Genomic DNA, 27,389 nt, shown 5'->3' with positions numbered 1-27,389 from the left:
GGGAACCCTATTGAAATACTTTAACATTGATGAATGTTGTACTAAAGCTTAGGACTGAACATTATATATATATACATATATATATATATATATATATATATATATATATATATATATATATATATATATATATATATATATATATATATATATATATATATATTATATATATATATATATATATATATATATATACATATATATACATATATATATATATATATATATATATATATATATATATATATATATATATATATATATATATATATATATATAATTTTTTCCTTCTAATTATTAATTATTTTCAGCATTCAAAACAGAGGGTTTGTTTAACAACTTGAATGTAATGTATAGTACCTAATTGTTAAAAGTAGCCACTGAATCAATAAGTTTGTGTTGTATGGCACATGAGGTGATCATCACTCAGAAACTAAAAGGAATGTGAATGTTGCATACTTTCAGCTCATTCTTAATGAATAAGCTATTCTGGTTGATAAGTCTATAAAGGATCACTGTTGGGCACTGTACTGCAATCCCATCTCAGTGATTTCCACAAGCTTCTTTGAAACCAAACAAGGAAATATACCAGAAATACTCCTGAAAAAGTACCTTCTTTGTGAAGGATAATAGTTTCTTAATTGATTTCAGTAAGAAGCCAGAATATACCAAATATTCTAGAGTGATATGATACAAAATTTTGCATTTCTTGGTCATACAGGAAATGCAAGTTGAATGGGTCATATAATAACAGTATAACACCATATGAGGACAGAGCCTTTATTTGTATGATGTTTTGCTTATTACAGCTAATAAGTGAAACATCATAAAAATAAAGGCTCTGTCCTCATATGGTGTTTAACTTGTCAGTCTTGTCGGCAACTGCTACTTTCATAAAAATAACAGTGTAGCCACATCTGGTACATGGTGTATGAACCATTCCTCAAAATGGCAGAAGGTCAAGTGAATCCAAAATGACCAAGATGCATGTTGAAATTGAAATAGTAGAAGATAACTTGGAAGTGGAGTAGTTTTTCTATATTAAATAAATTGCTCAATTATTTGGCTACATTTTGTATCAAGAGATGCATGTTTTTCATTTAACAATTTGGAAAATGGGTAGGAATATATTGTATAAAAATATTGCCCTAATGTAACTGTAATTTTACAAAGTGGTTAAAAGCACAGCAGTATTTTGAGCTTCATTCATTGGGCTTGCCTATGATGAGCATGCTACTGATAAATCTGGAAGTCATTATGAAAACTGTATAACAAGTATGATATACTTCTATAGGCCAGGAAGCATTCAGTACCAGAGTTGACAAAAGTAGGAAGGACAACCTTCTTCTTACAAACTCCTCTTGTTCAACAGCTTTGCTCACTGCACCTTTAGTGTCTGAGTAACTCTTAGTATGGTTAATATCTGGTTATTTTTTACTACAACATTTAAAAATGCCTAAATACAATGATAAAATACACTATATGCGCAGGATCTCTGTGGGTAGATATTATGCAAAGCAACATGTAAAACACAGTGCTATATGTTTACTTTCTCATCTTACTACCTAATACATCTATCATATTAGGTTAATTTTTAGTGATTTGGCAAAACATGGTTAATATAGAGGCAGATTCATGAGACATACTCATGAAATGTAAAAAAAAAAAATATCAAATGCAATGTTTGCTAAAGCAAAACCAAACCAGCCCTTGACTTGTTCAAAGTTAATGTTGACTTTGTAAAAAGTGATGTAGTTGAAATTAGTGAGTTACTGTACTATAGATCTGTCACTCAATTTTGGAGTTGGCCATGATAAGAAATTTAAATAACTGCAAAAGCAGTCATATTTCATAATCGCATGGTACCACAGAGAACATTAATGTCTGTGGCACAGATAATTACTTTTTATGCAAATTGGCCACCTGGATGAGGTAAAGTTGTTGCAAATGGTCCACAGCTACTTAGATTCTGTTTGGCCTAGCGCAGATACCTTACTTTTTATTTTGTTGAGCGATGTGAAGGACACCCTTCAGAAGGTCATCCTGAGAGCCAATGTAGGAGAGTGAGAATGACCTGGATTGTCGACAAACCTTGAGGCTTCCCTTAGAGAACTTGTTATCATTTCTTTTAGGTGAAGAGATAATAGTTGTAGTTGGAGCAACAGAACTAGGATTCAAGACAGGTTTCTTGTAATTCTTACAGAGTGACTGAGAACGGCCAACTGTAATGCGTGGGCTGTGGTCTTCTTCAGGTGGTTCTCCTCTCCTTCGCCGCAATAGTTTGCGATGTCCTTCACGGGGATCCTCACCTTTTGAGGCATAACTACCATCTTGCACTCCATGTGCTTCTTCTGCTCCAGATTCGAGAATGGTTCCTCCTTCTACAATGTCCAAACCTCCAATACCCATCGCAGTATCACCTTCAATGCTATGGCCTTCAGGCAGAGCCATATCATCTACTTCTTGGTAGATTCCTACATCCTCCATCATCTCACTCTCATCTCTTCTGCATGTGAAGGAACCTCGTCCACTGAATGATGTTCTTGTACTGCCTGGTTCTCTTCCATTTAGAGACTCCCTTCCACTTAAAATAGATTCCCTTCCACTTTTGATAGATTCCCTACCACTGACAGATCCCCTTCTGCTTACTGACCCCCTAGCACTGAGGGAGTCTCTTCCACACAAGGACTCACGGCCAGCAAGAGACTCCCTTCCGCTGACAGAGCCTCGTGCACTGAAGGATCCTCGCACGCTGCTTGCTCCCCCATCATCTTTAAAACTGCTTGATCGTGCCGAAGACCTTGGAAGTCGTACACTACCTGTCCTGAGTCCTAAACTGCCACTGCAACCTCCTCCAAGTCTTCCGGCATCCATGCTGCCTCTCTTTAGATGTGGATGAAGGAGAGGCAGCTCAAGAGATTGCCTACACTCACAGCAAACTTGAGGACGCCTTCTTTCGGAGTAACCCCGTTGAAGAATCTTAACATCTCCACCTCCAAAATCTTTGTCAATAACAGAGACAAAGAAATGATTGTTGGAGACAGGTCGCATGTAGCAGGGAGGGCCAGCCAAACTGTTACTTCTGGTCACGTGGGTTGTGCATTGTGATGTTGAGTTTGCACTGTTAAGGTCCTCCTTACCAAAGGGTGATGGTGAGACACGTCCTGCTAGTTGTGGAGAGGTCACAAAGAGTGGTGACATATCTGCAGCCATGGGAATAGCAAGGGATGTGATGGGTGTCTCAGGACTGTTGCTTGTGATGCCTGTGGAGTAGGAATTCTTGCGGCCCAGCTCAGCCAAGGTCACTGAGTCAGAGTGATTTCTTGACCTGAATTTGTGATCATTGCCTGTATAACAACGACGAACTTTGGTTACGTACAATAATTACCGCCCTTAACTCAAGTTTGGTAAACAAATACATCCTAAGCACCATCAAAGTGTTCTAATTTACCATATAAAATAACTCTAACTAGAAATGACTAACAGGTAATTTTGTTCTAAACTGAATTGATTTTGGTATTCTAAAGCATTGAAGTCATAACTCCAGTACACAAATATTCATCATTTGTTCATTGGTATATAGATTCATGGTATGCCATTATAGGTGGACTAGAAAATATATTGCAGTTATGTATTGATCAATCAAAACCATGAGCAAATATTATTGTAGATCATTATACTGATGGTTTGTCACTATTCTAACTGAAATATATATTAACATCTGTGGAGAAGGAACATATTAATTCTTTGCATGGGCATGCCAAGAGAAGTCTGATGTTATGAAAAATGGCATGCATGTTATGAAATTAAAGAAGGTACTGTATATACAACAGCATATCAAACATGATATAAATATTTGATACCTGGAAGACAATATAGAACTTGGTGTGATGGTAATGAATGAAATTGGATTGCTGCTGTAATTGTCACTGTTATACTTGGTCACCATTCCTGCCATGCAGTTATGCCATATTCCATGGAATAGTTGTATAAAAAAATCATATTAGGAGTATATTCCATGGAATCACTAAGACTCAGATCCAAAATTATTCTATTAAATAATATGGGAGCATGCTGTGAAACCATGCACAAATTAAGTTACTTGAAGAATCAGCATTTAGACTTTACACTGCAAAATGTCACCACAGGGTTTCAAGCAGCCTGTGGTATATGTATATATGTATATATATATATACATACATACATACATATACCAAGGTTTTTTTTCCCCCTTACAAAGGATGTAGCCAAAGTAAAAGGCATAAATCCATTCCCACCCATTTCATCCTAACATACGCCACTCCTATTCCCCTCCCTCCCTCTTTTCTTGGCTCTTCCAGGATTACAGTTCATCCCTGCATCTTGCCCACTGCCCTGGGTCAGAAACAATGCAGCAAGACACAGCACATCCACAGCAAGCCTGTTTCATTTAATTGGTGACCCACACCTCTTTTCATCCCCTCATGCAGAAAAAGAGAGAATGGGGAGAATTTTTGGGGGGGCTGTGTCAAAACATCATTCACACATACTCCCTAACCCCCCAATCTCCCATCCACTCCTTTCCATGCATCATAGCATCATCCATACACAGCCACTCTCCACTCACCCCTATCTTCTGTCTTCTCCCTTTCTTCCTCAACAGACATCCCCCTCTTTCCCAAAGCCCCTTTTACCCCATCCATTCATCTCATGCTCAGTTGCCCCCTCCTGTTCACTCCATCCACCTCTGCCTTCCACACTTATTTTACTAATCTTTCTTGACTCATTCTTTCCATGTGTCCAAACCATATGTATGTGTATATATATATATATATATATATATATATATATATATATATATATATATATATATATATATATTTTTTTGTGGATCTCAATGCAAAGGAAGTACCTTATTGTATTTAAAGGGAAGGGGAAAGCTCGTGGAGTAGTGGGAAAGTGAGGAAAAAGGAGAAGGGGAGGGATTACTGAGGGAAATGGAAGGAAATGAGGAAGGGGAGGACTTGGTCCAGGAGGCCAGGCGTCTTGTAAACAAGAGAAGGACCGATGATTTTGGTGAAGGGATTAACAAAAATGTAAAGATTAGAAATATAGATAAGAGCAGAACAATGGAAGGTGAGGATAATAATTTCCAGGGATTTAATGAGGGGGGGGGAGGCAGATACCAACCTCTCCCAATCAGCAAGACTAGAGGAAAAACTTGAACAAATGACCGAACATTGGGAGAATAGGTTCGGTAACATAGCAAAGATTGTGCAGAGAGTTGAAAAATTGGAAGAACTAGAGAAGGTGAACAAAAACTTAACTAATGAAATAGAAGAATTAAAAAGACAGTTAAAAGAAGTAAAAGAGGAAAATAAAGAATTAAAGAGGAATAATACGGACAACAAAGAGGCCATAGCAAAAGAAGCACAGGGTTGGAAAAAATCCAAGAAAACAGTAAAGTTGCATTTACTGACATAATTAAACAGCAAATAAAAGAACAAACTAAAGACTCAGTTATTAAAGTGATGAGACAGAAGGAGAATATATTAAGAGACTTAGCAGATAAAAAGAAATGTATAATAATATTAGGAATGGAAGAGATACATAACCTAAATAGAACCACAAGAATCAATGAGGAAAAAGAATAAGTAAGCAGTTTACTAGAATTAGTTTAGGAAGATGAACCTGAAATCATGAAACAAATTGAAGAGATGTATAGGCTCGGAAAGTATAGTACAGATAAGACCAGACTGATTAAGATTAAATTCAGGTCACAAACGATGGCAGAGAATATCCTAGCAAAAACAGGGAAACTAGCAGCAAGTGAACAATATAAAAAGGTACTGGATAAAAAGAGAAATGAATGAAGAGGAAAGAGAGGAGGAAAAAATGAAAAGACATGAAGCTAAGGAAAAAAACGAGAAGAGAACAGAGTCAGAAAAAGAGAAATTCTATTGGAGAGTAGTGAATATGAAAGTGAGGAAATATGACATACTAGAGAAAAACAGAAGGGAAACAGAGAATACAATGGAAGTGGTAGAAAACTTAAAGTGTCTTACACAAATATAGATGGATTAATAACAGGATTGAATGAGCTGAATGACTATCTGAAGGAAAAAGATCCGGACATAATGGGAATTGTAGAAACAAAATTAAAAGGTCCACTACCACCCAACAGTGTAGGACATGATGCATATAATTATTGGATTAGAAACAGAGAGACAAAGCAAGGGGGTGGAGTTATGTTCCTGACTAAGAAGGATATAAACATGAGGTGTGTCACATATGGAAAGAATACAGTAAAGATGATTATGATTGAAGTGGAAGACAGAGATAAGAAGAACAGAAAGTTTGTGATAAATTATATGCCTCCAAAAACAGCCTCGTGGGAAGAGAGTGAACATAAAAGTATGTTAGAAGACACAAGGATAACATTAAATAAGATAATGGAAGATGGAGGAAGAATAGTTATGATGGGCGACTTTAATTGCAAAGATGTCTGCTGGGAAGAAATGACAGTAAAGGGTTGAGACGGCTCATGGGGAAATGTTCTACTCGAGATGATTATTGACCATACAATGACACAGTGGATACAGGAGAACACTAAGTATAGAAATGAAGAAGAACCATCGAGACTAGACCTAATAATTACATCTGAACCTAGAATAGTGGAAAAGATTGAATATAAAACACCAATAAGTAAAAGTGACCACATATTGATTGAACTGGAACTAAATGAGGAAAAATACATGAAAAGAAATGAACAATATAGAAAAGGAAGAATGATGTATGAAAAAACAAACTTTGATGAAATAAGAGAATTCTTTCAAAAAGAAAACTGGGAAGGAATATACAAAGAAGAAACAACAGTGAAAGAGGAATGGAATATTTTGACAAAAATTTGTAAAAAAGGAGTGGAAAAGTATGTCCCAAGACAAAAACAAGAAAAAGAATATATAAAGTGCTGGTACAACAAAAGTTGTAGGGAGTTAAAAGACAAAAGAGCTAAAGCTTGGACCAAATAGAAGAAACACAAAAGGTCTGAAAAATGGAAAATATATACTTGTTATAGAAATGAATATGTACAAATGTGCAGAGGAAAAGAGAAAATATGAAAAAGATGCCATAGAAAAATGTAAAGATCAACCAAAATTATTTTACAGATTTGTAAACAACAAGGGTAGTGGGCAAGGGATTGGAGATGGTTAAAGAAAATGGAGAAAAATGGGAGGTGAGCCAGCTGTTGTTTGCGGACGACACTGCGCTTGTGGCAGGATCGGAGGAGGGATTGAGGGAGTTGGTGACAGAATTTGGGAGAGTATGTGATAGAGGAAAGCTAAAGATAAATGTGGGTAAAAGTAAGGTGATGAGATGTACAATGGGTGAAAGTGGCAGTAGACTGGAAGTGAGCATTAAGGGAGAGCGACTGGAGGAAGTGGATAGTTTTAGATACTTGGGTGCAAATGTGGCAGGAAAAGGTGGAGTGAAGGTGGAGGTAGAATGTAGATTGAGAGAAGCGAGTAAATGCCTTGGTGGATTAAAGAGTGTAATGAGGAATAGATGTTTGGGAAAGGATGCTAAGAGGAGACTGTATGAAGGAGTGATTGTGCCAACAGCACTGTATGGGGCAGAAACATGGAACATGAGAGAGGAAGAGAGAAGGAGTTTGAATGTGTTTGAGATGAGGTGTCTGAGAAGTATGATGGGGGTTACTAGGCTAGATAGAGTGAGAAATGAGGAGGTGAGGAGGAGAACTGGGGTGGAAAAGGAGCTGGGAGATAGGGTTGATGAAAGAATATTAGGATGGTTTGGACACATGGAAAGAATGAGTGAAGAAAGACTAGTAAAAGAGGTATGGAAGGCAGATGTGGAGGGAGTGAACATGAGGGGACGTCCTAGGATGAGGTGGATGGAAGGGGTGAAGGGGGCTTTGGGGAAGAGGGGAATGTCTGTTGAGGAAGGACGGGAGAGGACAGAAGACAGGGGTGAATGGAAAATGGTTGTATATGGATGATGTTGTGATTGCATGAGGTGGAATGGGCGGGGGGATGGGGGGTGAGGTAGTACAGTATGTGTGAGCAAAATTTGACGCAGCCCGAAGGGATTTCTCCCCGTCCTCTCCTTTTATGCAATGGGGGGACGGAGAGGGGGGGTCGCCGATTTAATGAAGCGGCCTTGCTGTGGATGTGCTGTGTCTTGCGACACTGCTTCTGACCCAGGGCAGTGGACAAGGTGCAGGGATGACCCGTCATTCAGGAGGTGTTCAGATAAGAGGGAGGGTGGAGGGGTGTGGAGTGTATTCAGGGATGGAATGGGTGGAAATGTTTTTATGCCTTTCCCTTTTTGGCTACCTCCCTTGTAAGGGGGAAAAAGCCTTGGTATATGTATGTATGTAAACAACAAACTGAAAAACAAACAAGATTTGGAGAAATTAAGACAAGGAGGAGTTGAATACACAGAGGAAATAGAAATGGCAGAAATTATGAACAAGCATTTTAAATCAGTGTTTACAAGGGAGAACATACAACCTGAAGAGATTGAATGGAAAGAGAATGTCCCCCCTATGAAAAAAATAGAAGTAACAAAGAATGAAATAATGAAACACTTGAGTAATCTTGATGTCAGAAAATCGCATGGACCAGATGAAATAGCAAACTGGATTTTGAAAGAATGCAGGAATGAACTGGCAGACAAAATACATAGCATAATAAACAGTTCCTTGAAAGAAGGAAAAGTTCCAGAAGATTGGAAAAAAGCAAATATAGTACCTTTATATAAAGGGGGAAATAAAGAAGACCCTACCAACTATAGACCAGTCTCTCTAACAAGTACAATAGCAAAAATTTGTGAAAGAATTGTCAAAAGTAGATGGGTAAAATATTTAGAAAAAAATGTGCTAAATCCAAGGCAATTTGGATTCAGACAAGGACGATCATGCGTCACCAATTTAATATGTTTCTATTCAAGGTTAATAGATATAATACAAGAAAGAGATGGATGGGCTGATTGTGCATTTCTAGACCTAAAAAAAGCTTTTGACAAAGTACCACATAAGAAGTTGCTTAAGAAATTAGAAACTGAAGGAGGAATACAGGGCAAACTGCTTAAATGGATGGAAGACTTTTGCAAGAAAGAAAAATGAGAGTAGTGATAAGAGACAAACACTCAAAATGGGATGAAGTAATAAGTGGTGTTCCACAAGGAACAGTTCTGGCCCCAATAATGTTTGCTATATATATTAATGATATGGATGAAGAAATTGAGAGTTATATGAGCTTTGCAGATGATGCAAAACTTTAAAAAAAAAAGTGAACATGGAAGAAGATTGTGAGTCACTACAGAGTGATCTAAATAAAGTATGGGAATGGAGTAAGAAGTGGAAGATGGAGTTCAACACTAAAAAGTGTAGTATAATGGAATTTGGAAAAAACAAAAACAGAATAACAGGATCATATAAATTGGGAGAAGAAGGAATAAAAAAAGTAGAAATGAGAAGGACCTGGGAGTCATTGTTATGAATAATATGTCAGCTGAGAAACATAAATAAGATTTTTGGAGAAACTTATAACTTAATAAGATCAATCAAAGTGGCATTTACATACCTGGATGAAGAAATGGTGAATAAAATTCTAATCACTCTGATGAGACCAACATTGGAATGATGTGGTCACCAAGTACAAAAAAAAAATGTATAAAAAAACTTGAAAGAATACAAAGAGCAATTACAAAATTGGCACCAACACTCTCAAAACTATCATATGAAGAGACTAGCAAAACTTGAGCTACAGACACTAGAGCAAAGAAGAGAGGAGATTTGATAGCTATTTACAGAATCATGAAAGGCATAGAAATTATTGATAGAGAGAATCTAATAAAATGGGATGATAGAAATACAAGAGGACACGGAAAGAAAATCAAGAAAGACAGCTATAGAAGAGATGTGAAAAAGAACAGCTTTCCTCACAGAGTAATAGACAGTTGGAACAAGTTAGATGAGAAAGTGGTGTGTGCAAAAACAATACATGAATTTAAGAACAGTCTAGATAAAATGAGATATGAAGACGGGACACCACGAGCATAGCTCCCCTTTCCGTAAAATACAAATAGGTAAATACAACTAGGTAGGTAAATACACATGATCGTCGGATTGATGGCGAAGATTGGAACTCCGGGGGGGGGGGGGATTGTGGATTTCAACGAGGGAGTACGTACCTGTGTTGTATTAGTTGGGAAGGGGAAAGCTCATGGTGTAGTGGGAAGGTGAAGAAAAAGGAGAAAGGGAGGGGATTATTGAGGAAAATGGAAGAAAATGAGGAAGGGGAGGAATGAGCCCCGGACGTCAGAACGGGCGTAAACAAGAGATGTGCAGACGACACAGCTGAAGTCAAAGAAGTCAGTAAAGGGGTTAAAATTAGAAATATAGATAAGAGCAGCTCAATAGAAAGTGGAGATAATTATTTCTATGGATTTAATGAGGCTCTCCCGATTAGCAAGTCTAGAGGAAAAACTAACAAAAATGAATGAATTATGGGAGGTTAGGTTTACCCAACTAGCACTGATTACACTAAGAGTTGATAAATTGGAAGAACTAAAGGAGAACCAAAAACCTAAATAAATAGAAGAATTAAAAAGACAGTTAAAAGAAGTAAAAGATGAAAATGAGGAATTAAAGAGGAATAATAAAGAGAATAAAGAGTCCATAGAAAAAAAGGTATGTGGTTGGAAATAGGTTCAGGAGAATAGCAAAATTAAATCTAATTTAGAGATATAGTGAAACACCAAGATGAAGGAACACCCTAAGGACACAGTTATTAAAGTGATGAGAGAAGAGAATATAGTAAGAGACTTAGCAGATAAAAAGAAAGGTATAATTATGTTAGGAATGGACGAGAAACATAATCCAAATAGGACTACAAGAGTAAGAAAGGAGAAAGAGTGAACAGGGTACTAAAAATATTTCAAGAAGGTGAACAGGAAATAGGGAAAGAAATTGAAGAAATATATAGACTAGAAAAATACAGTAAAGAAAAGACCAGACCAATTAAGGTTAAATTCAGGTCACAAATGACAGCAGAGAATGTCTTAGCAAAAACTGGGAAACTAGTAGAATGTGATCAGTGCAAACAGGTATGGATAAAAAGAGAGACGAATAAAGAGGAGAGGAAGAAAAAAAGAATCAAAGCTAAGAAAAAACAAACAAGAACAGAACAGAGTCAGACAAAGAGAAATTCTATTGGAGAGTAGTAGATATGAAAGTGAGGAAATGGTTCATAGGAGAGAAAAACAGAAGGGAAACAGAAAACACGATGGAGGTAACAGAAAATTGAAAGTGTCCTTCACAAATATAGATGGATTAATAACAGGCTTGAATGAACTGAATGATTACCTGAAGGAAAATGAACCTGACATAATGGGAATTGTGGAGACAAAATTGAAAGGTCCATTATCACCCAACAGTGTAGGACATGGTACATATAATTGTTGGATTAGAAACAGAGAGGTAAAACAAGGTGGTGGAGTTATGTTCCTGATTAAGAAGGATATAAATATGAGGAATGTTTCATATGGAAATAATAGAGTGGAGATGATTATGATGGAAATAGAGGACAGGGATGGGAAGAGCAGGAAGTTTGTGATAAATTATGTGCCTCCTAAAACAGCTTTGAGGGAAGAGAGAGAACACAAAAATATGTTAGAAAACACAAGGATAACACTAAATAAGATAATGGAAGATGGAGGAAGAATAGTTATAATGGGTGACTTTAATTGTAAAGAAATCTGCTGGGAAGAGATGACAGTGAAGGGTGGAGATGACCTATGGGGAAATGTACTTCTTGATATGATTATAGAACATACAATGACACAATGGATACAAGAGAATAGGTATAGAAATGAGAAAAAGCCATTGAGACTAGACCTAATAATCACATCAGAACCTGAAATACTGGACACGATTAAATATAAGACACCAAGAAGTAAAAGTGACCATATATTAGTTGAACTGGAACTAAATGAAGAAAAATATATGGGAAAACATGAACAATATAGAAAGGGAAAAATGATGTATGGAAAGACAAATTTTGATAAAATGAGATTTTTTTTTTTTCAAAGCAGACTGGGAAAGGATATACAAAGAGGAAACAACAGTAGAAGAGAAATGGAATATTTTGACAAAAATCTATAAGGTAAGAGTGGAAAAGTATGTTCCAAGACAAAAACAAGAAAAAGGATATGTAGAATGTTGGTACAACAGAAGATGTAGTGAGTTAAATGATAAAGTGGATAAAACATGGATAAAATGGAGGAAACACAAAAATCCCGAAAAATGGAAAATATATACTGGTTATAGAAATGAATATGTACAAGTGCACAGAGAAGAAAAGAGAAAATACGAAAAGGATGTCATAGAAAAATGTAAAGATCAACCAAAACTATTTTATAGATTTGTAAACAACAAACTGAAAAACAAACAAGAATTAGTGAAACTACGACAAGGAGGAATAGAATACACAGAGGAAATAGAAATGGCAGAAATTATGAACAAGCATTTTAAATCAGTGTTTACGAGGGAGAACATACAACTTAGAGATGTTGACTGAGAGGGGAAAGTCCCCCTATGGAAGAGATAGAAGTAACAAGGAATGAAATAATGAATCACTTGAGTAATCTCAATGTTAGAAAATCGCATGGTCCAGATGAAATGGCAAACTGGATTTTGAGAGAATGCAGGAACAAACTAACAGACAAAATACATAGTCTAATAAGCAGTTCATTGAAGGAAAAGTTCCAGAAGACTGGAAAAGAGCAAATATAGTACCAATATATAAAGGGGGAAACAAAGAAGACCCTACAAACTATAGACCGGTCTCTCTTACAAGTACGATAGCTAAAATTTGTGAAAGAATTATCAAAATTAAATGGGTAAAGGATTTGGAAAAAACAATGTACTATATCTGAGGCAGTTTGGATAGAGATAAGGAAGATCATGTATTTACCTAGTTGTATTTACCTAGTTGTAATATACAGGAGGGGAGCTATGCTCGTGGTGACCCGTCTTTGTATCTCTCCGCATCAAGTTTTATCTTAAAATCTTGTATAGCGTTAGCACATACTGTTTTGTTGTCTAATTTGTTCCATGTATTTATCGCTCTGTGTGGGAAACCGTTCCTTTTCAAGTTTTTTCTATAACTATCCTTTTTCAATTTTTTTCCGTGTCCTCTTGTTTTACCGTTTTCCCACACTAATAGGTCGTTCCTGTCTAAAACTTCCATTCCTTTCATTATTCTGTAGATAGCAAATCTCCTCTTTCTCTTCTTTATTCCAGAGTTGGTAGGTTCAATTTGGATAGTCTTTGCTCATATGTTAGTTCGGCGAGTGTCGGTGCTAGTTTAGTTGTCGCTCTTTGTAATCTTTCTAGTTTCTTAATATTCTTTTTGGTACTGGGTGTCCAAAGTGATGCTGCGTACTCAAATTTTGGTCTTATTAGTGTAGTTAGTATTTTCCTTATCATTTCTTCGTCCATATAAGTAAATGCCACTTTGATTGCTCTCAATAAGTTGTAGGTTTCTCCGAACATCTTATTTATATGCTTATCTGGTTTCATGTCCTTTCCAATCATCACTCCAAGATCTTTTTCATAGTTTTTTTTTCTTCCCCAATTCTGTAATCTTTTGATATTCTGTTTTTACTCTTTCCAAATTCCATTATACTGCATTTCTTAATATTGAATTTTACTTCCCACTTTTGAGTCCAATTCCATATTGTGTCTAGATCTTGTTGCAATGAGTTGCAGTCCTCTTCCGTTTTTACCTTCCTAAGTAATTTTGCATCATCTGCAAAAAAATTTATATAGCACTCCACGCCTTCATTCATGTGTCACAAACTTGATGTGTTTGTATTCATGATTAATAGATATAATACAGGAAAGAGATGGATGGGCTGATTGTGCATTTCTAGACCTGAAAAAAGTTTTTGATAAGGTGCCACATAAGAAATTGCTAAAGAAATTAGAAACTGTAGGAGGAATACAGGGCAAACTACATAAGTGGATGGAAGACTTCTTGCATGAAAGGAAAATGAGAGTGGTGATAAGAGACAAACATTTCAATTGGGATGAAGTGATTAGTGGAGTTCCACAAGGAACAGTTTTGGCCCCAATAATGTTTGCTATACATATTAATGATATGGATGAAGGAATTGGAAGTTATATGAGCTTCTTTGCAGATGATGCAAAAATGTTGAAAAAAGTGAACACTGAAGAAGATTGTGAGTCACTGCAGAGTGATCTCAATAAAGTATGGGAATGGAGTAGGAAGTGGAAGATGGAATTCAACATTAAGAAGTGTAGTATAATGGAATTCAGAAGAAGCAAAAAAAGAATAGTGAGATCATATAAATTGGGAGAGGAAGAAATTAAAAAAGTGAAAAAAGAGAAGGACCTAGGAGTCATTATTATGAATGATACGTACCCTGAGAAACATATAGACAAAGTTTTTGGAGAAACTTATAATTTAATAAGATCAATCAAAGTGGCATTTACATACCTGGATGAAGAAATGGTGAAGAAAATACTAGTCACTTTGATAAGACCAAAATTGGAGTATGCAGCGACGATGTGGTCACCAAGTACAAAAAAAATGTATAACAAAACTTGAAAGAATACAAAGAGCAATTACAAAATTGGCACCAATGCTCTCAGAACTATCATATGAGGAGAGGCTGGCAAAACTTGAGCTACAGACATTGGAGCAAAGAAGAGAGGAGACTTGATAACTATTTATAGAATCATGAAAGGCATGGAAATTATTGATAGAGAGGATCTAATAAAATGGGATGGTAGAGATACAAGAGGACATGGAAAGAAAATCAAGAAAGACAATTATAGAAGAGACCTGAAAAAGAACAGTTTTCCCCACAGGATAATAGACATTTGGAACAGGTTAGATGAGAATGTGGTGTGTGCAAAAACGATACATGAATTTAAAAACAGTCTAGATAAAATGAGATATGGAGACAGGACACCATGAGCATAGCTCCCCTTCCCGTAAAATATAACTAGGTAAATACAAAAGAGAGGGGTGGGTTGACTGCATGTGCCTGAACCTAGAGAAAGCATTTGATAAAGTACTTCATTGTTGACTTATGTGGAAAATGAAGCATGTTGGAGGACTGAGAGGCAAACTATTAGAATAGATTAAAGACTTTTTGAAGGAAAGATACATGAGGACAGTAGTAAAGGACAATGTCAAGCTGGAGAGTAGTAACGAGCAGATTTCCACAAGGTTTAGTGTTTGGACCAATAATGTTTCCTGTGTTAATGACATGATGGAAGGAATGACAAGCTATGGCAACATGTTTGCAGGTGATGCAAAATTCATGAGAAGAGTGAAAAATGAGGAGGATGGTAGAATATTGAAAAAAGATCTACATACTATTCTTACATGGAGCCAAGAATGGGAAACGAAGTTCAATAAAAAAAAAAAAAAAAATGCAAAGTATTTGAAATGGATAATAGCAGCAAAAGGCCATCCCTAGCTAAACTATTCCTTGAGAAGCAAACATATCTACTTACTTTTCCATCAGTGGTCCATATGATACTACATTATACATTTTTCTAATTTTCGTTATTGCTATTATAGCAGGCAATGAGATGAAATTAGTAGCAAATATTCAAAGCCTAAATTATACTGACTAGCTGGTATTTTGTTGGTAAAAATGGCATCCTACTCATGCTAAGCATAGACTAGCTAGTGCATCATGTGCTCTGCTAAGAAAATCTAAATTTAATTAAAAAAAGGCTATCTAGAACACATTAATGGTGCATAGGCGATTGAAAAAATGTCATTCCACTTGCATTATCTTGGCAACTTACTTCTGGTGGAGGATCTGTAGGAGGAGGCAACGGAGGGATTGAGCCAACGGCCATCAGGTGAGGCATCTTTGAAACAGCAACGCCTCCAGAGCCATCTAAGATCAGATCGGAAACCTTCGCTCATGAAGTAGTAGATGAAGGGGTTGTAGGCTGTGGCTGACTTGCAGAACAGTGAGGCACCCAGCTTGACCCCTGTGGAGCGTTGGTTGTGCTTAGTGTAGTTATTTATGTTCAAACTTGAGGTTACCATGCACGAAGCTTCTCAAAATAAGATAAATTTTACAAAAGTATTTGTTACATAGGTACAGTATATCACCAATCATGTAAATACCCATTATTATGATTAGAGCTGGGAAGATCATTTGTGTTAGTGACTGAGATTGTATTGATTTAGTGCTGGAGAAACTTCAACATTATGTCAGTGGGTATTTCTGTGTCACTTCATTTTTATGACTCACATTTCATTCCCTACAGTAATTGTAGCCAAACGTGAAAATTTCAGTGGTACAGTACTTTATTTTCACAATTTACCTGTTACCCTTCTACAAGCTATTGCAGCCAAACTCTATCTAAGTCATCCACTAATTATCTGTTCTCTGTATCTACCCGCTTCAGTGACCAAAAAAAAAAAAAAAAAAAAAAAAAAAAAAAAAAAAAAAAAAAAAAAAAAAAAAAAAAAAAAAAAAAAAAAAAAAAAAAAAAAAAATCCGACCTTCTTTCAAAACTACCTTCTTACCTTCGAAGCTACTCGAATGCCTGTCATTCTTCTTAAGGGGGTTTTACACAATCAAACGTGTTGGCCAACCCACTCATCAAACCTCCAACACAACACGTTTGAAGAGTTGTTACATGTTCAGACCAGACAGACAACCTCAGTCGGTGGCAAGAGAAGGGGGCAACATGTCCCTTACTCAAGATGAGGTGATGGCAACTGGAATAGTGATTGCCCTCAACGAAAAGAAAAGGAAGCGTTCAGAGTGGACAAAGGACTGGTTACTGAAAAGGGGCCACATTTCTCATACCAACTTAATGAAGGAGCTGAAATTACACCCAGGTGATTGGCGCAATTATATGCGCATGGGTGAATCAACATATTTAGAACTTCTGAATTTGGTCACTCCATTCGTTACTTGTAAAGAAACCGTTATGAGAAAGCCCATTAGTCTGAACGGCTGAGCGCAACATTGCGTTTTTTAGCAACGGGCGGATCTCTGCAAGACTTGAGATTTTCAGCTCTCATCGCAACTAGCACCTTATCTAGGATCATACCAGAAACTTGTCATGACTTTTAAAAGAACTACGAAGAGAGTTGATTTTTTTTCATTACATCACCCCGCGTGCACTGAGGGTCAAGTTCTTTTAGCTTTCCATGCAATTCATCTATACCTTTATTTCTTAAATTCCTATTAGAGTATTCTTTCGATTTCACCGTCCACAATGCTATATGCTTCCTATATATGTCGATGAAATCCACCATAATTTCCCTTTCCTTGTCCTTCATGACACACCTATCATGCATTTCTGTCACTGAAGGAGCTGCTATACATGTTTCCTCCGCGAGATTTGAGTATGTATGACGGTTGGAGACTGATGCGTGTTCAGACGTTCATGCATGGACATGAACGAGCAAGCTCCGCCCACAAAAGTCAGGCCAGATCAGACATCCGTCCAACACGTTGGTCCAACATGTTTACCCCTTTCACATGTTCAAACATACTCTCAAACATCGTGTTGTCAAACGTGTTGGCCAACATGTTTGACCGTGTAAAATTCCCTCTAGGGAAACACGGTCACAACCCCACGAGGTAGACTGATAACCTCCTTACTTCCTATTTCTTATCTCTCAGCTTCGAAGTTAGAGCAAAATACCCTTTAACCTTAGCATTTGTTTATACCTCTATCTAAAGACAATCAAACCTCATGTATGTTCCCAACAGCGTATCTGACGCCTTGACAACAACGTGCAACCATGAGATTCTCGTCCTACATACTGTCTTCTTATGTTCGGCGACATCACTCCCCAACATATCCTTACGGGGGTCCTCTAACTGTAGTACACAGCCTACTAGAATGCTTTACCTATCCATAACACGCAACAGCCTCCTACTTTCTCGCTTTACCGCTAAAACAAGTTTCATTACATCACATTTTAGAAGAATCGATACCAATGCTCCTATCTTCTCTCGATTTTTTCTTCAAGAGACGAAACTTATTCCGAACTATAACCACTTCAAAACTAATGCACTTTAAAATATTATCGCAGCTGGGAATATCACGGTCCCACTGATATCCACAAAACCTGTGAAGCAACGGCTAGTGTTAAGCAATAGATAAAAAATAACACTTCTATGGCTTCCCGACCCATCTCTGCAGTAAACATTGTTTCAACTCATCGCTAGCATCCAATCACAATGATTGAGCTAAGTATACGGTCTTCAGGCTACATCCAAACCACAGACATCGTAACACGCCCAACAATCCACATGCACTTCGCACCCTAGCAGCAACCTTACCAAGTCATATTGAGTCACTATGGTGTGGCAAAGAGGCTGTCATCTTTCATGGGAAAAACTAGCCCGTTAATGAACCACTATGATTTGCCATTAAGATTTGGTTTTGACGAACGCTACACGTTTGATGGCGTATCGAGAACCCTCTCGGGCTTAGGTCTAGTCCTCAGTTAGCAGTCATTCAAGGTTTGTCATAACGACGGCATTGTAAATGCTAAACAATGGCAACCTAACTTTTCGATTTTCCTCTTGCCTTGCCTCTACCTCCGTCTCTACCTCTTCTTCTCCTCTGCCTCCTCCTCGCCTTCGTCTCCATCTAGCTCCCACCTCCACCCGGAAGTGGGACATTTTGTAATAACAAGAAAACGGCTGTATTTTTTTTTTTCAATCATGGAGATGAGGAAGTGTCTCGGGAGCTACTCACCATCGTTCACTTTCTCTGCTCTTTTCTCTCTTTCTGTTTCTCTCTCTCATTCCCTCCGCACACTACTTCTTTGTCTTCGTCATCCATATCCTTTCTCTTCCCTTCCATACCATCACATCCCTTCTCTTTCTCCCAGTTTCCATCCCTCTCTTTCTCCCTTTCTTTCCTCTTTTCTTCTCGTCCTTTCCCTCTTCCCTCCTTTTTCTCTCCCCTCCTGTTCCTCTTTCCTCCCTTTCCTTTCCCCCCTTTTTCATCTTCCGTCCTTTTTCTCTTTTGTCCACTTCCTCTTATATCCCCTTCCCCTTCCTATGTCCTCTCCATGTCATGCCTCCCTTTCTTTCCCTCCTCTACTTCCCCTTCTTTTCATCCTCCCTTTTATTTCCTTTCCTTCTCCCCTCTTTTCCCCTGCTCCTCTCCTCATCTTCCCTCTTCTCATTCCTTTCCCTCCTCTCCTCTCCTTCTGTCCTCATTTTCCCTTCTTTCCATCTTTTCTTCCCTTCCCTTTTCCTCTCCTCACCTTCCCTCCTAATACTCCACCCCCAATCTCTCCTTTCCCCTCATCCCATCCCATCCCATCCCATACCATCCAATCACCTCCTCTCCCATCCCTTCCCTATCCCTCCTGCTCCCCACTCTCATCACCTCCTTTACTTCCCCCTATTCCTCCCTTCTCCTCCCCTGCTCCCCCTCCTTCCTTGGTCTTCGAGTCTCATTAACAGTTTCTCTGTTTCTCATCGATTTCTTGTCGAACTCGTTCTCCTTTATTCGTCACCATGGTCTGTCCCAAAATGTCTATCTGTTCGAATCTCTCTCTCTCCTCTGTGACCTCTGTCTGTATCTATATCTGTCTGTGTTCATACTTTCATTCAAATCTGTCTTCATCTCGTTTATTTCTCTGAGACATTTATTATTATTTTTATTTTTTTTTTCTTCTCTAGGAACCTTCGGAATATTATATTAGATGATAAAATTCGTCGTTTTTTTTATTTTATTTCAATGACGTTTAAGATTCTCGGTACTCTCAAAATTTCCACAAGGCTGGAATGTTGGCCCTTTGGTCATTTAGGGACTCTTCTTTGTGTTTTCACCATGTCACTGTGTTTCAAAGGTGGAACGCAGGGGCATAGATATTACAGAATTATGGGAAAAGCGAAGGAAATGAAATTTACATTATATGATCAGAAAGCAGGGTATTAAATGAAAAAATTGGGTAAAAGGGAGATTGTACGAGCTGGTTAGTGCATGTATTTCAGTCCGTTTGGTTTGTGAACGTTTTCCTTTGTTGTTAGGTAATTAGTTTTATGAATGTTTTTGGTATTTGTTAGTCTTTATACACATGTCGGTACCCAATCTCCTTATATTTATTGATTGTATTTTTCCTGTCTAGCCAGTGGCCACCCCAAGTCCTGATATTCAAGCTGTGGTTGTGATTATAGATATATAAGTATTAACGTATAAAAGATATATCCATATAAAACAACAAACAAGCAAATAATAACTAAATAAATAGATAAATATTCAAATAAATAGATGAATAAAATAAACAAAAATATGCCACTCATAGTGTAACATCGTTTCTACTATGAGAAGAGGGAAGAGGGAAGAGGGAAGAGGGAAGCGTTTTCGTTTCTCTGTTTCTTCACATCTCATGGACCCTCGATCATGGTCACGTAGCGTCTCAGCAGTGCGACAACTCGTCTCTGCAGACTCTCCCATTCCTTGTGTCACACTGGTCTTCTTGCACCCAGATGAATCATTTTTGATACGAACCAGTTCCATTTGTCCCCATTAAATGCATATTTTTGACTTGTTCTTTTCTTATCCTTCTCCTTCCCTCCCTTTGTCTTTCACTATATTACTTCTTGCCCCCCTCTTTTCCTTATCCTCCTGTCAAACTTCCGACTATCAATTTGTTCCTCCGACCAATTCAGCGCTCTTCCCCCGCCCTTCCTCCCGCCCTCCCTCCCAATACTCTCTCCCCTCAATCTCTCCTTTCCCCTCATCCCACCACCTCCCCTCCCCTCCCAATCCCTCCTGGCCCCCACTCCCATCCCCACCTTTACTTCCCCCTACTCCCTTCTCCTCCCCAGCTCCCCCTCTTCTCTCACCCTCTTTCCCACCTTTACTTTTCTCCCTCCACTTTCCTTCCTTTTCTCTTCTCCCTCCTTTCTTACCTCTTTTCTTTCGTCCTCTCCCTATCTTTTTTCTTCCATTACTCCACCTCCCTCCATTCCTTCCATCCTCTCTCGTCTCTTCCTTCCTTTCATTCTTCCTCACCTCTTTACTCTAGCCCACCCTTCCTGTCTCGCCTATCTCACCTTCCCCCTCTTCTCCCCACCCCCGCTGCCACTTGTCCTTCTCGCTTTTCATTAATCTATTTTCACTTTATCACTAGATCCTCATTACTGTTTACCACCACCATGTTGACGATAACAAGCAACATGTTCCATCTACCTATCCACCATGCATCGCGCTTTTTTTCTTGTCTATCCTTCCTCTCCTTGTAGGAAGTTCTTTTCTTCCTCATTCCACGTGCAGCCAACCTATTATTTTTATCTGAACTGACGCGTGTCAAATCTAATCACATTAAGACAATCAAGTTCCTTCTTGTTTTAATGCATTTGTTATAGGAACGCCGCGTCAACTGTATAAAATCTGATTCAGTCCAGGAATAAAATAACGTGACAGGGTTAATGAAATTAATCAAGGGGATCTTAATCTTGCTGTTATGAGAACGTTCCCTCAGCAGAATATAATCGTTTAACGTTGGTCAGAGGAACATCTTTGAAGGTCGTCACAATGCCGTTAGGCCTTAGCATGACTTTTTTTTAATCGATTTCATTCTTGGTACACTAGACCTGTTCACCTTCTGTGCACCTCACGACATCTGTCTTTCTACCTGTTCACCATTTGTGCGTCTGTCATTTCCCTGATTTTTTTTCATCTAACCAAGATCAATAGTTTCTAGCCTAAGTCTACTCAAGCAACAACGACACACTATACTAAATTCTAAGTGATAAAACACAAATACTTCCTAAAGAAAACATAGATCTAGCTGGATCAATATGCGCAATAGATACATTCCTTCGCAACTTCATAAAAAAAATGGACCAATTCGCGTAATGTGAGATAACGCACGATGGTTTTGCGATACTGTCCACGACCCTTCCCCCATATCCACGATCACACAGCTCAAGGACATCGCCATCAAGGCCAGATTAATGGCCAGGGCCGACCACAGCAGCAATCTTCATACTTCGGAATCAGTGCTGTGGTACTACCTCGTCACTAGGTACAAGGCAGCCCACCTGCCTCCTGGTAGAAGTTCGGAATCTACCGTCCACAGGATCCGCCTCGGATATCGTTGTGGGTGGCAAGTGTTACGCGCGGGGAGAGACAATCACAATCGCTCCAAACTTTGTGGGGACGAGGTGCAACAGCCACTCCACCACTACCTGCAGGAGTGCAGAACCACTGCCATTCTTCGCCTTGGTCTCAGCCCACCACTCACAGCGGCAGGGGTGGCACGGCACCTCACCGTCTCTCTATCCGAGGCAACCCTCAGCTTCTTGGGCGCACACCCTGACGTTGCCTGTGGTTGAGGAGTGATCTCCTTCATTCCCTTCCTGATCTCCTCTGGGCACCGTCACTCCCAACATTGGCATCACGTGGACAACACCATCTGTTTCATGTGTGAACTGTTCTAGACGCGCCATTAAGCCACTCGCTACAAGAACAACAACAAAAACAAGTGTCTGTTAGGTAACAGAAAACTCATTCATTTCACAAATCTACAACCCAGAGATACACGTCCGCTACCACCAGCTCCCACTGTAGTACTTAGAAATAAAATTAACTAAGCTAAGACACTCACACTTCAAAGTTTTTGGATATTTTATATTTGTTACGTTCTAATCGATGTTGAATTGGCGGTAATTTTCCTCATAACTCCTTTTACCATGGTATTTGCCTCCGGATTCAAGAAATATGAACAACCTTATTTCCTAGAAGGACCTCTCGTATCTCAAAATTGTTTGTGTTTGCAAATCACTTGGCATCAAAGCTGCCTTATGATTGGTTGGTGCATTTTGCAAGTTCGACAGCGGTTGGCCCATTTGCTCCCTCACTGCCCTCTGGCGTCCATAATTAGGTTCATCTTTTGATACTAACTTTCTAATTACGGCTTGCCTTTGATATATCATAAAATGAAAAAAGAGGAGTTTATGCTATTTCACATGGGTTGCATGTTTCTCTTATTTTAGCTGATTACAAGGTCTTTAACGATGTAATGTGCGATAATATCTTCAAGACTGTAGCTGAGTCTTCTTCACTAAAGAGTCTCAGTTAGGAGTCCAGAAGCTTGCAGAGTCCGGTGAGGTTTCAGGTGAGGGAGCCCATACTAAAAATTAATTGTGGTTGATGGATGCCAGGTATATTCAGTATTAACTCATCTCCACAACAGGTTAACGAACATATTTACATAAGATAGGCGTCCTTGAACAAACATACTGAAAACCAATATTGTACAGGAGCGGTTATGGGCTGTAAACCGATCCCAAAAATTTCACTGTACATATATATAATCTATCGTTATCTGATATGTTTTTACTATGTAAGATATACCCCCATACTGTCATGTAAATACTATATTAAAATTTCACTGTACAAATATATAATCTATCGTTATCTGATATGTTTTTACTATGTAAAATATACTCCCATACTGTCATGTAAATACTATATTAAATATATGAATCAATCAGCAACAAGCGTTGTGTTTGCAAAAGGAATACTCATAATTTGATTCAAGATATTTGACCACTAATGTACGTTAATTTCTTACTTATAAACTGTACCAAATTATTGGAGACAAAGTATTTAAACCAGAAATCATTTATTCACAGCCGAGGCAGTAACCTTTGCCCTATGAACTTGGACAACTAGGCCAAGTGGCAGTAACCGGCATATGTTGAAATGGAATTCGGGACAGATGTAACAAGACTTATAAAGCCATTTTGTTGTTCCTGATGCATAATGCAATGTTACTTATTGTGATGGTGCTCAAGTTTTGGTCTCGGTATCCTACGTGTTACGAACATTTTAGTAGTATTAGCAAATCTATAATAATGTTTATGTGTCATATGTGTACTGATTGGTATTACTTATGACTGTCTGGTCCCCTTAACCCCTACGTATGTTGTCTGTATAACTTGCGTAGAAAATCAGTCTAATGAGGACCACAATGGAAATAAGCTTACATGGTTTTTTGTGTTATCCTCGGCAATTGTAATTGTTATTTCAAACTATGTGTTCTTTTCATTATCTGCACTTCATGTATATTGATGCAATGCCAATAAACTTACTTAAAGTTAGGTAACCTCAATACTTTAGTAAATGTTGAAGTATGTAAATGTTAAGAAAACATCCCTATGTCGTTGTCATTACTTCTGTCCTTCTACTTCCCCTCCGTCTACTCGCTCTTTCTTTCACTCCCTACCTCTCCCTACACATTTCAACCCTTATCGAATCAGTACATGATGTTGGATATAAAATATTTATCATATCTCTTCCTTGGACGAAAATATATCTGCTTCATTTTCAAAATACGTTACCCTTGTATTTACTGAAGTGAAAAAAATAATCACATGGAATACTGTTTACAATAATCGCAAATGAATAAATAAATAGATAAATAAAGAATACGAAAACTTACAGTGTTTTCTATCAACCAAAACTAACAAACCTTGAAATTATACTCCATATTGGTACCAAATTAAAGTAAAATGAAATGAAATAGAATAAGATAAAATTATATTAAATAGAATAGAATGGAATAGAATAAAACTAAATGAAATAAAATACAACAATATGAAATAGTTAAACAAAATAAAATAAGATAAAACAAAATAGGATGAAATTAAATAAAACAAGATAAAAGAAGTTGAAACAAATTAAATTAAGTAAAACAGAGTAGAATAAAATGAAGCCAAATATATTTCAAGATCGCTGGCGCCCATATGTATCTCTAGTGGGGCCAGCGCTGGTTCTAAAACGTGGACATCGGAGAAAGTCATCTCCCTGTTGCCTATTAAGAAAGAAAAGAAAAGAGAAAAGAAAGAAAAAAGGAGAAAAAAGAAAAAAGAAAAAGAAGAGAAAGTAGAAAAAAGAAAAGAAGAAAAAAGAAGAGGACAAATATTACACATACACACACGATCGGCAGAGAGACGGCGACGATTGGAACTCCGGAAAAAAAACACGAAATTTCCGTAGATTTCAACGACGAGGGAGTACATGTGTTGTATTGATAGGGAAGGGGAAGCTCGTGGTGTAGTGGGCAGGTGAAGAAAAAGGAGAAGGGGAGGGATTAGTGGGGAAAATGGAAGAAAATGACGAAGGAGACGAACGGGATCCCCCGGACGTCAGAAGCAATGTAAACAAAAGGGCTGCAAACGACGCAGGTGAAGTAAAAAATATCAGTAAAGGCATTAAAATTAGAAATATAGATAAGAACAACACAATAGAAAGTAGGGATAATTATTTCCATAGATTTAATGAAGGCGGGAATGAAAACCTCCCCCGATTAGCAAGTCTAGAGGAAAAACTGGAGAAAATGAACGAATAATGGAAAGTTAGGTTCAGCCAACTTACACGGATTACACAAAGATTTGATACATTGGAAGAACTAAAGGAGAACCAAAACCTAAATAAAGAAATAGAAGAATTAAAAAGACAGTTAAAAGAAGTAAAATATGAGAATGAGGAATTGAATAATAATAAAGAGAATAAAGCGTCCATAGCAAAAGAGGTACAGGGTTGGAGAAAAGTCCAAGAGAACAACAAAATTTGATTTAGAAGTATAGTGACACAACAGATGAAAGAACAAACTAAGGACACATTTATTAAAGTGATGAGGGAGAATGAGAATATAGTAAGAGACTTAGCGGATAAAAAGAAAGGTATAATCATATTAGGGATGGAAGAGAAGCATAATCCAGATAGGACTACGAGAGTAAAAGAGAAGAAAAAGGTAAACAAGATATTAGAAGTAGTTCAAGAGAATGAACGAGAAACAGGGAAAGAAATTGAAGAATGTATAGACTAGGATAATACAATATAAGACCAGACCAATTAAGGTTAAATTCAGGTCACAAACGACAGCAGAGAATATCTTAGCAAAAACAGGGAAACTAGCAAAAAGTGATATAAACAGGTATGGATAAAAAGAGAGATGAATAAAGAGGAAAGAGAGGAGGAGAAAACAAAAAGACTAGAAGCTAAGGAAAAAAAAACGAGAACAGAACAGAGTCAGACAAAGAGAAATTCAATTGGAGATTAGTGGATATGAAAGTGAGGAAATGGTTCGTAGCAGAGAAAAACGGAAGGGAAACAGAAAGCACGATGGAGGTAGCAGAAAATTAAAAGTGTCTTACACAAAAATAGATGGCTTAATAACAGGCTTGAACAAACTGAATGAGTACCTGAAGGAAAAAGAACCAGACATAATGGGAATTGTAGAGACAAAATTGAAGGGTCCACTACCACCCAACAGTGTAGGACATGGTACATATAATTATTGGATTAGAAACAGAGAGGTAAAACAAGGGGGAGGAGCTATGTTCCTGACTAAGGATATAAATGTGAGGAATGTCACATATGGAAAGAATAGAGTAGAGATGATTATGATGGAAGTGGAGGAGAGGGATGGGAAGAGCAGGAAGTTTTTGGTAAATTATGTGCCTCCTAAAACGGCTCCGTGGGAAGACAGAGAACACAAAAGTATGTTAGAAGACACAAGGATAACACCAAATAAGATAATGGAGGATGGAGGAAGAATAGTTGTAATGGGTGACTTTAATTGTAAAGAAATCTGCTGGGAAGAGATGATAGTGAAGGGTGGAGACGACCTATGGGGAAATATACTTCTTGATATGATTATAGAACATACAATGACGCAATGGATACAAAAGAATACTAGGTATAGAAATGACGAAGAACCATCGAGACTGGACCTAATAATCACATCAGAACCTGAAATGGTGGAAAAGATTGAATATAAGACACCAATAAGTAAAAGTGACCACATATTGGTTGAACTGGAACTAAACGAGGAAAAATACACGGAAAAGACGAACAATTTAGAAAGGGAAGATTGATGTATGGAATTTTTTTTTTTTTTTATAAAATAAGAGATTAAAAAAAAAAGCAGACTGGGAAAGGATACACAAGGAGGAAACAACAGTAGATGAGAAATGGAATATTTTGACATAAAATTATATAGGAGTGGAAAAGTATGTTCCAAGAGAAAAATAAGGAAAAGAATATGTAAAGTGTTAGTACAACAAAAGATGTAGGGAGTTAAAAGACAAAAGGGATAAAGCTTGGATAAAATGGAAAAAGGACAAAAGACCTGAAAAATGGATAATATATACTAGTTATAGAAATCAATATGTACAAATGTGCAGAGAAGAAAAGAGAAAATACGAAAAGGATGTCATAGAAAAATGTAAAGATCAATCAAAAGCATTTTACAGATTTGTAAACAACAAACTGAAAAGCAAACAAGAATTAGAGAAACTACGACAAGAAGGAGTTGAATACA

The 27,389-nt window shown here is 37.6% G+C and overlaps 1 protein-coding gene across 2 annotated transcripts in view; it reads right to left on the bottom strand.

Moving 5' to 3' along the window:
- Positions 1-293: 293 nt before the first annotated feature.
- The window catches only part of LOC143021324 (uncharacterized), a 491,448-nt gene continuing 464,352 nt past the window's right edge, over positions 294-27,389 (bottom strand). Inside the window, exons 8-9 of one of the 2 annotated variants that reach the window (XM_076178733.1) lie at positions 15,857-16,048; positions 294-3,365 (exon numbers count right to left, since the gene is read on the bottom strand). In XM_076178733.1, coding sequence (XP_076034848.1) covers positions 1,993-3,365; positions 15,857-16,048 — 1,565 coding nt within the window. In that variant the 3' untranslated portion in view covers positions 294-1,992. The remainder of the gene's footprint in view (positions 3,366-15,856; positions 16,049-27,389) is intronic. The other variant, XM_076178734.1, reaches the window with a different exon arrangement.

Source organism: Oratosquilla oratoria, chromosome 42, assembly GCF_046742065.1.
Source record: "Oratosquilla oratoria isolate Oo_2021 chromosome 42, ASM4674206v1, whole genome shotgun sequence".
In the NCBI taxonomy this organism is placed as follows: domain Eukaryota; kingdom Metazoa; phylum Arthropoda; class Malacostraca; order Stomatopoda; family Squillidae; genus Oratosquilla; species Oratosquilla oratoria.
Note: the sequence above shows the minus strand (reverse complement) of the source record. Positions and strands in the feature narration are given on the sequence as shown.